Consider the following 14,353-nt stretch of genomic DNA (forward strand, 5'->3'; position numbering starts at 1 on the left):
TTGGATTATTTGATAAGGTTGCACTTTTGAAGTTTGCGAGCTTGGAAGTTTGCGAAGCACTTTTGAAGTTTGCGAAGCACTTTTGAAGTTTGCGAAGCGAAGCATTTCGAAGCATAATTTTGCGGACTAGACCCTTTGACCTAAACGAAATGCCGAGTACTCAATTATTGCTCTATTGATTTCAAAGTCTTCTAATGCAAAATAAGGTCTTCTATTGCGAATCAATACACTTCAAATGCAACTTCAGTTGCCGGTAAGTCAATCGTGCTTCGGTAATGCATAATTGCATCCTTTTTCACACTATCAACAATTTAATTGCTCGATGTATTTGGAAAAGGTGTTTTGTTGCTTTCAAACTTAATTGTCATTTTCGTATATATGCTACAATTGATGTTTTCTAATGATAAATTGATCTTTATTAGTTTTGTTTGATTGATTATCTAATCAATACTTTGTTATAAAACGTAAAAAATTTATGGAGGTGCAGGGAATTAACTTAGTTATTATGATACATTGATTTATATTTGATAATTTGCTTAAAAAATTAGCTTAATCGAATAAACCGAATCCCATATCATCATCAGATTCTTCAGCAGCTTCTTCTTGTTTTTCTTCAGCAGCTGGAGCATCACCGGCAGCAGCAGCAGCTGGGGCAGAACCAGCGGCTGGGGCAGCAGCGGCAAATGAGAATAATAATTCTTTCAAATCTTTACCTTCTAAAGCTTTAGCGTAGACATCGGCCCAAACATTTTCAACAGAGGCACCAGCAGCTTTGGTGACAGCTAAGATTTTTTCAGAAGAAATTTCAATTTCAGCATCTGCTAAGATTAAAGCAGCGTAAGAGACGGAAGCTTCAGTAGACATGTTTATTATACTAGTTGTTGAAGTAAGTACTAAAACCTTTCAACATCAACTTCTTTTTTTTTTCTTTTCCCACTCAAATTTTTCAGTGCTCGTTGAACAAATGAACCAGAACTAAAGAAGAACAAAAAAAAAATCGGATCATCTTGCACTTTGCGAGTAGCAAATTTGCAGTTTAGATGCGTCACGTGAAAGTCACGGGAAACAGTCACAGCGGTTTTTATCTGCAGGTCTCGGGTCTGAAACAGATTTATCAATATCTAATCGTTCTCTTACAAAAGTTGTAACTTTATCAGTTAATAGTAACCCCACAAAAAGTGAAAATGTTTAAACTAATAAGACCTTCAAGTATATTACTTGGGTTTAAAAACTATGTGAAACCAAGTTTGGTTACCCGTTCCAAACCATTTTTGCAAAATCAATTCATTCGTACTTATAAACCTTCAATTAAAGTTAGAAGATCAACTAGTCAAATTAGATATAACGGTATTCAATGGGATAAATTATATAAACCAGCATTGTTTACAGTTGGATTTTGTATATCAACAACAATCTTGGTTCCTCCTTTATTCAAATACACCCCTTTGTCGGTGTTCAAAATGAACCCAAATCTCATGATATATTCAATAATTGGTATTAACTGTTTTATTTGTTATTTATGGAGACAACCTAAGTATGTGAATTTCCTAACTAAATATTTCTTACTTGTTAAACATCAAGTGGCTTCCCAATGGTCTTTAATTGGTTCTGCATTTTCCCATCAATCAATCAGTCATTTAGGTTTTAATATGTTAATGTTATTTTCTTTTGGACCAACTATTTGTTCTTTGATTGGAGTTTCAAATTTTGTTGTTGCTTATTTAAATTCTGCTGCTATTTCTTCTTTTTTCTCTATTTTGATTCCAACTATTTTAAAACGTAATCTTTTCGTTGGTTCTTTAGGTGCTTCCGGTTCTTTATTTTCTTTATTTGGTATATTAGCTTATTTATTACCAAAAACCCCAATTGCTGTTTTTTTCGTTCCGGTTCCTGGTGGAGCTTGGATCTTCTTTTTAATTTCAATCATTGCCAACATTGGTGGTTTGGTTTTAAGACGGGGTTCTTTTGAATTCTCCGGTCATCTTGGTGGTTCTTTGGCTGGTCTCCTTTATGGTTGGTATTACAAACAAAATTATGATCGTATAAGTAGACAACGTAGAAGAGCTACTTATTTTTAAGGCTCCTGGTTTCCCTTGTAAATAGTTTCAGAAATATATATTTATTAATACTAAAATACAAATTAAAAAAATGCAAAAATGTTCTTTTTGTTAAACGAATTGAAAGTTATATGCTATCATCTTTTTCAAGCAAAGGAAACGCTCTTCTTTTTTGGCTTTTCATCAGTTGGTTCATCTTTTCTTGCTGCTTTAGCATTCTTTCTTCTAACTGATCTTGCTAATGAGGCTTTACTTCTTAATTCACTTTTTTTATCTTCTAATTTATTGACCTTTTGTTGTTCTTTTCTTTCAATTTCTTGTCTCTTTAAATCCCTTAATTCTTCTAATCTTCGAGATTTTTCTAATTTACTTTCATTTACTTGATCATACTTATCATTAATCGATTTAACTAATCTATTCAAAGTTAATGAATCATTATCTTCAATAAATTTCTTCCCTTTTTTACCCTTAGTGGCTTTAACCCCAGGTATAATTGCTTTATTCAAATTAGGAATACTTAATTCACTTTCCTTATATTCTTTCCCACTCTTGGCCCCGTATAATCTGGCTTTGGCATTTTGTTTCTTGACTGCTGCTTTACTTAATTTTTTAACCTTGGATTTTGGGGTCAAGTTTGGCTGATTTTCAAGTTGATTTCTAGCTTTACTATCAGTAAACACTTCAGACTCAACCGTACGGGTCTTGTTCTGAGTCTTATTTCTTTTGGATTGCTGAGAGAATCTTGGTGCCATGTTAAACGGAACTTAAATGATTGATAAGTACTTAATGTCTATTCTCTCATCTCATCGGTTTTTTTTTTTTTGTTTAAAAAAATCCTAATTTTTTCGCCTTAAAAAACAAAAAAAAAATATAAACTGCGAATTATTGCAAAATAATCTCAATCCAAGCTTAACAAATAGCTCTTGTTGAGTCCCTAGCCTTGAATAACCTAAAAGGTAGTAAACCAGGCTTGAAAGCACCACCATCGGTGACCGGTTGACCAATTCTGGAACCAGGTGCAGGGGTTTTGGTTTTAGCGAAATTACGTATAAATGATCAATAAGACCTTAACTTCGACTTCCACCAGGAGAAACTGCAAGATGGAAGTAATTTCACTACTGTGATATATGTCACTGGCGAGAAGAGGAATCTAGCTTTGGTTAAAAACGCAAGTAAAGCATCTTGATTTTGTAGAATTAAGTACAAAATTTACATTTTTTTACTATATTACAATAGTGAGAAGGTTGCAAAATAAATTTGACATTAATACTATTCTAAACTAATCACACGATTTAAAGTTGTTCCTTGGGAAAGAACCCATTTACATCCGGTTTATTCAAATCTTTCAAATCATCGATAACCCGCTCGAATGTAGGAGTTACTCTCACACAGTGACGAAATTCAGAAGTATCAATAATAGCAGAGTGCGTAACTCGTCTGTTATCCCAAACTACAACAGTCCCAGGTTCATAAGAAGCTCTTGCTTGTAAATCATGAGCACTAGCAAAATGTTGAAATAAAAATTCGAGTAAATAATTAGATTCTTCTTCTTTCAACCCGATGATTCGTTCACTAAATTGAGGATTAACATAAAGAGCTTTTTCCCCAGTAGATGGGATAACTCTGACTAGTGGATGGATATTACTAACTGGATCACGTTTTTGAATACCCCCTCTATTTTTAGCAGAAATTGCTTGATCTCTTGAAGTATGAAGAACCTTCAAACCTTCTAATCTTTCTTTAAAAGCTGGAGATAACCTATTATAAGCTTCCACCATATCAGCAAAAAGAGTATCGTTACCGCTTTCTGGACCTTCCAACATGGCGAAAAAAGTAGTACCAGGAGGTTGAAGTTCATAACTCACATCCAGGTGGAAAGATATATACGAGTTACGATTATTGAAAACAGGAGAATTACTAGAACTTCGACGATACACAACATGAATTTCAGGTACTCCTTTAGGTGATCCACTTACAGGATGAATATGTAAAGGTCCGAAGTATCTTCCGTATTCAGTTATATATTTTGGACCATGGACAGCCCAATCTTGATTTCTAAATACAGCTAACCCCTGTTTAGCAACTAATAATGATAATTCATCTTTCCCAGCATCACTTAACTGGGAAAGCTGAACTCCATCAATTTCAACCCCTAAATTAGGAGTAATATTTTTCCTGGTGAATTTAGCACCTTCTGGGAATAAATTAGGGTAATTTGGATCGGCCCTTTTCCCAGGATCTTGATGTTCATAGAACTCTAATGGCTCATACCACTCTTTAGTATCCCATGTTGGTAAATATTCTGGATACTTAGCATTTGGGCTTTCGTGCTCGACACTATATGTGCCGTCTTTTTGAATTGACTTGAAAACAAATTGTGAACCTGGATTTTGGAGTGATCTAGCTGGCATCTTTACTTAATGATGTTTCGATAATGACTTGGCCTTGACTTGATAAAATCATCCTCTTTATATACTTTTCCGTATAAAATTAACCCTCTCGGAACCTTTCCGCAGGGGTATAAACCCCAAGCTGGGGGACATACTTCTTTACGAGAATAAAGTGTGGTGGCCATAGGATTTAGTGATTTGCAGCCACACTTTTGTGAATTTTGCAGTTCTCTCAAAAAGGTAGAAAAGTTCCAAACACTAGTGGTACGATTTGAAGATCTCAATCCTTTATCGTAATAAGGCGAAAAGGATTGCTATTAGATCTTTATATATGCTTTTCAATACACATTTGAAGAACCTTGTTAACCAAACGAGCAAGGGGTCTCAAACAAGACACTTCCACTGCTCACTGAATCTATCGGTTTTACCAACGAGGTATTTTAAAGGCCTCTCCATCCAAAGAAGCCTCTTCATGCTATCTAGTTCGTGAGAATACCCTGTTTGTAGACTAGCGTAGCTCGCTAATCTTCCACCGATAAGCTTATCTCACCGAAAAATTATCACCAAAAAAGCCGATAGAAAAAAACAAGCAGACATCGCTGTACTGAAAAATTTCAATATACCGATAAACTTTGGCATGCTCCGTAAAGAATACCAACAGGAAGAGCACCTGCAGGGTGTTAGGTTCAATTGGAATGTATTTCCATCAACCAGACTCGAGCAATCGCAGCTTCTGACCCTGGTAGGCTGTCTCTATAAACCGTTCAATGAATCGGAAACAATTCCTACCTTGACGAGCCATGCAATATCTTGCTCATCATGCTTGAATTATATTAATCCGTATATAAAGATTGACAGAATTAACCAAATGTGGTGGTGTCCATTTTGTTGCAAAAGGAGCTATTTTCCTGAAGGGTATGAGTTTGATAACATTACCAATGATATTTCGGTGAATCCTTCCTCTTCCACAATAGATTACATATTACCTGAAGATATAAGCAACCCAATTGTTTCGGTTCCTAAATGTTTTATCTACATAATTGATAAATACCAACATCGGGATGAGGTTGATCACAAAAGCTTTTTGATAGATAATGTAAAGAAGAATATCAATAGTTTACCTGCGGGCAGTCTTGTCATGTTAATATCGTTTTCAGATACAGTAGAAGTTCATAACTTGAATGGAGACTCAGTGATGTTCACCCAAGAAGAACTTTTCAGTAAAGCAAAAAACTTCGACTTGAAGGACACACCCAGGCTAATATCAAAGAAACTTAATCTTACACAATTGGCATCAGATTGGTCAAGAAGTGATTTGGTAACTAATGGATACTTGAATGATGCACACAAGATAAAATTGGACAAGTTGAAAACAGAATTAACCAATACTTATAAGCCTGTAAGAGCCACTGGTATGGCTCTTTTGATCTGCTCTATTATTCTAAACCAATCAAGCTTCAAACATTTCGTTGGTAAAGTTTCTCTTTTGACAAGTGGACCTGTCACCCTCCAACCAGGAGCAATTGTTGGCTCTCATACTGGTGAAACGGTTCGTTCTCATCATGATGTTTTGAATTTAAAATCTCCTTATTTCATTTCTTCCTTCAAATTTTACAGTTTGTTGGGTCAGCTAGCCATTGGCCATACGTTACTGAATGCATTGGACATTGTTCATTCGTCAAAAACTCTTAATATACCTTCCGATAAACCAAGATTCGTTGTTGATATTTATACTGGCTCATTAGATCAAGTTGGTGTTTATGAAATGAGCCCCCTATGCAAGATATCATGTGGTAATATTATACTATCTGATAGTTTTGCTTCACCACATTTCCAGAGAAATTTTCAAAAAAGTACTCAGCAGTTTCTTGCAACCAAATTGGATGCAAAATTCAGTATATCAACTTCTACGGGGGCCAAAATTTTGAGAATTTTATCAGGAAATGGTTCCCCATTGCCTTCGACCTATCAAGTAAATCCGAAATTGAATCATATGCATTCGGAGAAAATCTCTGACACTTTGGATTCCTTCGACAGTAACGTGAAAAAAGTTAAGTTCACCAATCTGTGGTGGTTCAATAGTATTGAAGAAGATACAATTGCAATTTTTTTTGAAGTTGATACTGTCTCGTCTTCTTCAAAATTAAGCGGTGATGGAATAAAAGAAATATATGTTCAATACCAAATGTATTATAAATTTGAAAATTCGTTTAGATTGAGAGTAACCACAATTAGGAGGCCGACTACTTTATCAATTTTGCTAAAAAATCAAGATAGTGGAATGAAATTGATAAATTCCAAAACTTTAATAATGAAAGAACGTGATTTATTAAATAGTTTCGATTATCAAGCATGGGCAGTGCTTTTGGCACGATTAATGATCAATAAAATTGATACAACATTAGGATTCGGTGATTTTGAAACTGTGGTGAAAAAAGCAGATTTAACATTGGTTAGATTATTACATTATTTTGGAGGCATTTCAATTGACAAAATTACACAATCTTCAAATCCTTATGACAGCTTAATGTCATGTTATAGAATTAATGAAAATTTCAAGAAGTTACCATCTTTGATGTACAATTTAAGAAGAAATCCTCAATTAATCAATATATTCAACAGTTCTCCCGATGAGACGGCTGTTTACCATAAATCATTTATGTCAGCTAATACGTCTCTATCGTGCAAAATGATCGAACCTCAAATACATAAGAATTACGAAGAAACTACTTTAGACTATGTTACATTGAAAAACCTTGAAGAAGGTCATTTTTTGATAATGGATTCTGGGTTTCATGTGATCATTTATTATAATGGTAAATTAAAATTACATCCTTCGAATAATGATGAACTAATATTTGGAGATTCTCCTGGTGAATTGATACATGTGCTTGAATTCTGCTGGAAACTAGCTTCAGATAGACCAATAGAGCCTAAGATGATATTAACGCAAAAAGGGCATTCGCAAGCTAGGTTCTTAATGGCACGATTGATCCCAGAAGACCAAGAGACTGGTCCACCAAAAGAGCCTAGCAAGAAGTCGATAGGATCTTGGTTTAGACAACTAACTCTATCTAGTAGTAGCCCAGGACTTAATTATGCATTAATGACTGAAGAGATCAGCCTCAAACGGTTCTATGATGAACTTATAAATCTTGTAAATAATTATGAAATCAATGATCATTATTAAGTAAGTGTATATATTTATATATATAACAAGTATAGTCTAAGAGAGAAATTATAGCGATCAAATATTGCTTATAAACTTCAAGACTGTTTGAATTAAGTCTTCCTCAGCACCTTTATCTGAGCCAGGACCACAGTTATGAGTAGCACCTTTCAAAACTTTACTCAAGGGACTCCAGTATTTCGGATCGGTGCTTTGTCTCCAAGAATCAACTAATTTTTCACGATCAACAAAACTTGGAACAGATTCATCCTTTTCACCATATAATACTAAAATAGGAGTCTTAACTACACTAAAACTTTTTTCAAAGTCAGATTTATCCAAGTAAGATGAAAAGTAGTCGTCGTCTCCTCTTTTTGATACCAATGAGTGAAATCTATAAGCATTGATTGGAGTGTTCAACATAAGCTTACGCCACTCATCAGGTAAAAGAGTATCACCTTGGCCCTTATCTAACAAGTCTTTCAACTCAGCCAATAACTGGTTCAATTTTTCGGGCTCAACTTCGCTACCGAAAGCTTCGGAGTCAGAAACCGGAGCCTGAAGAATAGCTCCATCCAATTGAATGGATTGATCGTCATTGCTAACCAAAAGCTTACTCAAATAAGTTATAGTATCCTGACAACCAGTCAGATGGCCCATCAAGACAATTTTTTTCCGTTGGCCACCCTTATTGGATCTTAAATACTTCACTAATAAGCTCAATTCTTCAACATCACGAGCAAGCGATCCAGTTCCCCATCCATCGTATGACGAAGTTATCAATGCCTGAACAACTACCCATTTGGAATTGGTTTCTTTGCTCAAACTAGCAGCCAAATTGGGCACGTATGGAACAGTAAGAAGACCATCAGTTAATCCCCCAATGAATACGAGAACATTTTCAGCCAATTGAGCTCCGTCATCAAATTCAAAAGCAGTTAGTCTTGGTGCATAACCATGAAGAGTACCTTTAAAGGGCCCAGTCATCTTAAATCCAGAGAATAAATTGCTTATTCAAATGGCATTCCTTTCGATAAAGAGATTTAATTTTGACAAATGCAAAACCGCAAAAACTGCAAAAAATCAAAAACTGCAAAAACTTATCAGATCAAAAAAAACTCACGTGACTGAAAACCAAAAAACTCAAAATCCTGCATATACACGAAACATGAAAGAGAACAACCAAAAATCCTCAGTAAAACAAGGTGCACAATAGAAGAAACGAAAACAAATACGGAAACGGAAAACGTTTAGTCAAAACATCAACATCATTGCAAGAATTTGCGGATGAAACTTGGAATCAAGCGTCTCAAGATTGTATGCTGCTTAAGATATTGCTATTATTAGACCCAGTGTTTTAGAAAATTTCAGAGAACAAGCATTCACTAAACAGTTGTTAACTCGTATTGAAACAAATCCACGTACAAGGAAAGAACCCAGGTTTTATGTATATATATATATATATGGATCCGGGCCCATATACGTAAGCAATTTAATTCATTTAGGGCGGAATATTCAACAAAGTTACATTTTTTACCCTCATTTGAATCTCAATAATCTAGTTCATCACTTTATTTAAGCCATTTAAAGAGTAATGACTTCAGCAATACCCAAAGAATCATTTCTACAATGGGATCCAGCACAGGTTGCAAATTATGTATCCACTTTACTACCTGAAGATGAAAAATCAATAAGTTCAAAGTTTCTTGAAAATAATATTGAAGGTTCCCTTCTACCTTTTATTACCACTGACCATTTAAAAGAATTAGGAATTGGTAAGCTATCATCTAGGTTGTTGATTAAAAGGGCAGTTACTGATTTAATCACCACCCATTATAATCAAAATCCTCCGTCGTCTTTACATGATTCAGAATATAAATTAAACAATATAAATATCAATAATAATTATGTTTCCATGGAATCATTAACCTTATCAACGGTGCTAATGAAAGATATGCTCAAAAAACTAGGCCATCAATTCCAACAACAACATGAAATTGATGCTTCTTCTCCATTATCACCACAAAATCAACAAATTGATATGAGAAAATTAAATGATAATTTTACTAAGTTGAAAACTGATTTAATTCCAGTTATTAGATTACTAAAGGATTCAAAACCCTTGCCAACACCTACCCTAGACCCTGGTCCTGCAGCAGCTATAAATATGGACTCCCCAACTTATTCTATTCTGAGTAATCATTCTAATCATTCACTCGATCCTGTCACTGATCATTTCCCTTCAACAAATCATCATCATCCTGGTCCTCCTCCATCAAGACATGATATCTCCAGAAGCAATAGTGTAAGTACTAGTAGTCAAGCTAGAAACTCAAGTTTACCAAGTCCTACCTATTCTAACCGATTCTCTCTGGGATCTTTATTGTCCATGGGGACTGGTAAAATAATTCTGCAGTCAATAACCAAGCCGGACATGTCTTCTGGTAGTTCCAGGCCCGAATTAATTATTCACAAAGTGAGTAATAATGCTAATAACTTGGCAAGATCAGTTAATGGCCGGCCAAAATTGGTGGAAAGTAAATCTGCTAATGCTGCTGCAACCATCTCTAGTAATAATCATAATATTTTAAGTGACGAAGATGTCAACTCTTTAACTGGAAACTCAAATGATGATGGTGGTGCTCCGAAACCTATGTTGAGACTGCGTGGCTCGCTGTCTTCTACGCATACAGTCTCAACAGCAGGAACTTTAACTTCTCCAAATGAAAATAGTTCCGGTAACCATAAACTTCAAAGTCATTCATCTCAGCCATACTTACAACAAACCTATCAACAACAACAACAGCAACAGCAGCAGCAACAGCAACAACAACAACAACAACAACAACAACAACAACAACANCAACAGCAACAACAGCAACAACAACAACAGCAACAACAACAACAACAACAACAGCAACAGCAGCAACAACCACAAGCACAAACCCAAGCCCCACCATCTACTGAACCATTGAAACAGCTTCGTGCTTCTTCTGAAGATTCATGTCGTAAGATTCTTCAACAGGCGATGAAAAGACACCATATACCCGAACACGATTGGTCCAAGTACGTTTTGGTCATTTGCTATGGAGATAAAGAAAGAATCTTAAAATTAGATGAGAGACCAGTTATAATATTCAAAGAATTACAGGAATTGGGTAAACATCCTGCCATCATGCTTCGTATGTTAGCGAACATGAACGAAAATGAAACAGACGAAGATGATAGTAGCGACCCTTACGAGAACTCAAGAATCGGAGACGATATCCCTGGTGGAACTCTATAGTGAAAAACAAATTGATAATAGTTTTCCTTTTCATCTTTCGTTTTCTTTGTATTAAACTATTGTGCATTCAATTCTTCTATGTTATTACTTTATTTCTTTTCGCAAAGATATACAACTGATAGTCACTGTATAGTTTTCATAGACTTCAATGGATTTAGCGATAATATCTTTTTTCTGAATTGTAATTGACTATGGATTTTGCAGTCATTTCCAAATATTCACTTAGGGCTTGGGCCCTAGACAAACCGACCCAAAGACTGTACGCACGTGATGCATTTTTTCAATAGTGAGAAACTACAAGTTACCACTTTGCAAACTGTAAAAAGACTACAAACAAAGCCAAAAAACAAAAAAAAAAAAAAAGAGTGCGAGAAAATTGCAGGAAAAAAAATTCGAAAAAATTTCACCAAAACTACCATCACGGCCTGAAAAAAAAAACTAGCTTTATAATACTTTTTTATTCTTTTGAAGCCTTTCCTTAAATCTTTATAGAATAGTAATATTAACAAGATGCCTCCAAAATTTGATCCTTCTGAAGTTAAATTCCTTTACTTAAGAGCTGTTGGTGGTGAAATTGGTGCTTCATCCGCTTTAGCCCCAAAGATTGGTCCTTTAGGTTTATCACCAAAGAAAGTTGGTGAAGATATTGCCAAAGCTACTAAAGATTTCAAAGGTATTAAAGTTACCGTTCAATTAAGAATCCAAAACAGACAAGCCACTGCTTCTGTTGTCCCATCTGCCTCATCTTTAGTCATTACTGCCTTAAAAGAAGCACCAAGAGACAGAAAGAAGGAAAAAAATGTTAAACACTCTGGTAACATTCCATTAGAAGAAATCTTTGAAATCGCCAGACAAATGCAACACAAATCTTTCGGTAAAAACTTAGCTTCCGTTACCAAAGAAATCTTAGGTACTGCTCAATCCGTTGGTTGTCGTGTTAACTTCAAAAACCCTCATGACATTATTGAAGCCATCAACGATGGTGAAATTGATGTTCCAGAAAACTAAGAAACTTAATTTCTTCTTTATGTATAAATTTGTGTTTTAATAGGGTTAATTGATATTTTCGTTTCGTAACTTTATTTCAATCCATTTCCATTCTTAATTCCTCCTATTATTTAAAGTCAAAAAAAAAAAAGAAAATTTTTTTCAAATTCAATTGATCAAGCAACATATTCTGCTTTTCCATCATAGGAAGGAAATGCTGTAATATCTCTTTACTAACGATAACTTGAATTCTTAGCTTTTTCTCTTTCTCTCTTTCTCTCTTTTATTCTGCAACAAGACAAATGTTTGCCAACACTCTGGTGCCAAATCATTGCTATTTCACGTCCCTTTTTATTCAGGTTCTAGGACTTGATTGATCGGATCAGACTGATAGGTAATGAAGTATTTGGTTCCTATTTTGGTGCAAACTAGAATAATTCAGCTGACTACTCACCATTGTACCCCATTACGTATATGGGTACGATCGGTCCATTTCATTAGCTCACATCTCCCAGGTTTAATGGCTCGCCATTTTCATCCTATCATCCCTTTTTTGGTCTTTTTGCAGAATATATTCCTATTTCTTCAACTTTTCCCTTCAAGTTATCGTTTTGTAGTTATACTTCGTAGTACTAATTGTGCAGGCCCGTACACCCACACTAGCTGTCACGTGCAAATGGCCTTTGTTAGCACCTCGGACGCACCCCACTGACAGTCATTGGGACAACAACAAGTAATTACTGATATCAACAAAGCTCAGATCGAATCTGGTATATTTATCTATATAACAAGATATATATATAGATATATATATATATATATATAGATAGATACACTGTCGGTTGCCCAGAGCAAGCTTTTTTACATAGGTTGGAAGGAGTGAACTTGTATATTTAATTCTTAAGAAATGTCGGACTCTATTGGTATGTGAAGTTGGAGAAGTTGTTTTATTAATGGACTACTAACAGGAATATAGATCGGGTTTTTGTTAAGGCGATTACTACTATAAAAGCGCTTTCTTCCCGTTCCAATTATGGATCGTTACCACGTCCGCCAGCTGAAAATCGGATAAGACTATATGGATTATATAAACAAGCCACTGAAGGAAATGTTGAAGGTATTATGACCCGTCCAATAGGGTTTTCCATAGAGGATGAAGGTGCTAAAAAGAAATGGGACGCTTGGAAACGAGAAGAAGGATTATCTAAGACTGAAGCTAAAAGAAGATATATTTCATACCTTATTGAAACAATGAAAGTTTACGCTAGTGGAACGTTGGAAGCAAGAGAATTATTGAGCGAATTAGAATATTTATGGGATCAAATAAAAGATGTTCAATTTTCTCCGGATGAAGAAGCTGAACATGAAAATGAAGATCTTTATAATATAAATTATCCTCAATCGCTTGTTTTTCTGCATCCAGGTGATCAATCTGATCGCTTATCTACAGCTACTCCTTTACCCTTGGGTAGTAACTATTCTGCTTCAGTTGTTCCAAATCAACAATATAGAAATAATTTACATAAAATTTATTCTCATTCAAGAAGAAGTACCATGCTTTCAATAAATGACTATATCAATCAACAAAGACAATCAAATGCAACTTCTCAGGCGGGGCCAAGAGAGGACCAGTTCAAACAAGCAGATACTGGTTATCTGTTGCCGGCTCCTCCTCTTGGTTCGAGTGATGCCAATAAACCCCCAGTCGATTTGAGTGAATCCGCTTTAAATGACTTGAAAAATTGGCAAGGTGAGATCAATCTTATCATAAATCGTCTCTCCAAAGAATTCTTAACCGATAAGATGTCTCATAAAAGGGACTCCTCGAATGGCAAATACTCGTTGGCAGGTACAAATAATACCAACTCTTTTACAAGATTTAACGCAATAAGGTCTTCTACTAGTGAATCGGATGGATCTGAATTTTCTGATATCGATCCTTCAGTTCGTTTGCGTAAAAGAATCACGGCTATCCTAAAATTCTTAGGTATAAATGCCTTTAAGTTCTTGAAAAATTTCTCAGTCAGCCTCATAGCCATTCTCTTCATCATTTGGTGCTTTAAGAAAAATGTTATTGTCGAGAGAACTTTTGTAAAGGAACCTTTGAGTAATAACAGACAAAAGAAAGAATTAATCATCAATATGGTGTTAAACACCGACGAAAACAAATGGTTTATAAGATTATTGAACGTTTTGAACAGCTTTGTTGGATTTGTCTAGTCCCGTCCCATTTAATCAATACATACTCTATATCTAAATCAATGCATACCTAATCCTTTTTGCAATTTTGCAATTTTGCAATTGTAGTTGTTCGATGAGTCCTGTATATGGTGCTAATATAAAAAAAAAAAAAAAAACTTAAAAAAAAAAAAAAAAAAAAGCGGTTGAAAAATTTCGAGATGAGTACTGAAAATATACTTAAAAAAAGAGCTTTCAAGATCATCTAAATCCTGATCATATCTAG

At 35.0% G+C, this 14,353-nt stretch overlaps 9 protein-coding genes across 9 annotated transcripts; 5 read left to right on the top strand and 4 right to left on the bottom strand.

The window, feature by feature from the left end:
• Positions 1 to 549: 549 nt before the first annotated feature.
• Positions 550 to 864, bottom strand: HYPBUDRAFT_101395 (ribosomal protein P1 beta; the record flags this gene model as incomplete). Its single annotated transcript, XM_020218120.1, has 1 exon — positions 550 to 864. One exon carries the CDS (start codon positions 862 to 864, stop codon positions 550 to 552), a length of 315 nt encoding a protein of 104 aa, XP_020079553.1.
• A 320-nt stretch (positions 865 to 1,184) lies between these two features.
• On the top strand, positions 1,185 to 2,114 carry HYPBUDRAFT_237454 (rhomboid protease; the record flags this gene model as incomplete). The annotated part of the gene is made up of 2 exons (XM_020223204.1): positions 1,185 to 1,290; positions 1,315 to 2,114. 2 exons carry the CDS (start codon positions 1,185 to 1,187, stop codon positions 2,076 to 2,078), a joined length of 870 nt encoding a protein of 289 aa, XP_020079554.1. The 3' UTR covers positions 2,079 to 2,114.
• Positions 2,115 to 2,203: 89 nt separating this feature from the next.
• HYPBUDRAFT_155376 (uncharacterized protein) lies at positions 2,204 to 2,809 on the bottom strand (the record flags this gene model as incomplete). Its single annotated transcript, XM_020222111.1, has 1 exon — positions 2,204 to 2,809. One exon carries the CDS (start codon positions 2,807 to 2,809, stop codon positions 2,204 to 2,206), a length of 606 nt encoding a protein of 201 aa, XP_020079555.1.
• Positions 2,810 to 3,349: 540 nt separating this feature from the next.
• On the bottom strand, positions 3,350 to 4,632 carry HYPBUDRAFT_155377 (uncharacterized protein; the record flags this gene model as incomplete). Its single annotated transcript, XM_020222112.1, has 2 exons — positions 3,350 to 4,387; positions 4,603 to 4,632. The coding sequence occupies 2 exons, from the start codon at positions 4,630 to 4,632 to the stop codon at positions 3,350 to 3,352; spliced, it is 1,068 nt and encodes a 355-aa protein (XP_020079556.1).
• Positions 4,633 to 5,084: 452 nt separating this feature from the next.
• On the top strand, positions 5,085 to 7,637 carry HYPBUDRAFT_133988 (uncharacterized protein; the record flags this gene model as incomplete). The annotated part of the gene is made up of 1 exon (XM_020219526.1): positions 5,085 to 7,637. One exon carries the CDS (start codon positions 5,085 to 5,087, stop codon positions 7,635 to 7,637), a length of 2,553 nt encoding a protein of 850 aa, XP_020079557.1.
• HYPBUDRAFT_151788 (uncharacterized protein) lies at positions 7,638 to 8,742 on the bottom strand. Its single transcript, XM_020220684.1, has one exon. The coding sequence runs from the start codon at positions 8,601 to 8,603 to the stop codon at positions 7,695 to 7,697; it is 909 nt and encodes a 302-aa protein (XP_020079558.1). The 5' UTR covers positions 8,604 to 8,742; the 3' UTR covers positions 7,638 to 7,694.
• Positions 8,743 to 9,525: 783 nt separating this feature from the next.
• Positions 9,526 to 11,061, top strand: STE50 (Ste50p). Its single transcript, XM_020220685.1, has 2 exons — positions 9,526 to 10,485; positions 10,540 to 11,061. The coding sequence occupies exons 1-2, from the start codon at positions 9,532 to 9,534 to the stop codon at positions 10,900 to 10,902; spliced, it is 1,317 nt and encodes a 438-aa protein (XP_020079559.1). The 5' UTR covers positions 9,526 to 9,531; the 3' UTR covers positions 10,903 to 11,061.
• A 345-nt stretch (positions 11,062 to 11,406) lies between these two features.
• RPL12 (60S ribosomal protein uL11) lies at positions 11,407 to 12,014 on the top strand. The gene has a single exon (XM_020220686.1). It carries the CDS (start codon positions 11,413 to 11,415, stop codon positions 11,908 to 11,910), a length of 498 nt encoding a protein of 165 aa, XP_020079560.1. The 5' UTR covers positions 11,407 to 11,412; the 3' UTR covers positions 11,911 to 12,014.
• Positions 12,015 to 12,689: 675 nt separating this feature from the next.
• On the top strand, positions 12,690 to 14,109 carry HYPBUDRAFT_9741 (uncharacterized protein; the record flags this gene model as incomplete). The annotated part of the gene is made up of 2 exons (XM_020223991.1): positions 12,690 to 12,812; positions 12,866 to 14,109. Exons 1-2 carry the CDS (start codon positions 12,797 to 12,799, stop codon positions 14,107 to 14,109), a joined length of 1,260 nt encoding a protein of 419 aa, XP_020079561.1. The 5' UTR covers positions 12,690 to 12,796.
• Positions 14,110 to 14,353: the final 244 nt, after the last annotated feature.

The sequence above is a fragment of the Hyphopichia burtonii genome (assembly GCF_001661395.1).
Source record: "Hyphopichia burtonii NRRL Y-1933 unplaced genomic scaffold HYPBUscaffold_1, whole genome shotgun sequence".
NCBI classification, from domain to species: domain Eukaryota; kingdom Fungi; phylum Ascomycota; class Pichiomycetes; order Serinales; family Debaryomycetaceae; genus Hyphopichia; species Hyphopichia burtonii.

What these genes read in the sequence shown, in the direction of transcription:
- RPL12 (XM_020220686.1), top strand. Translation starts at nt 11,413, where the DNA reads ATGCCTCCAAAATTTGATCCTTCTGAAGTTAAATTCCTTTACTTAAGA.
- HYPBUDRAFT_151788 (XM_020220684.1), bottom strand. Translation starts at nt 8,603, where the DNA reads ATGACTGGGCCCTTTAAAGGTACTCTTCATGGTTATGCACCAAGACTA.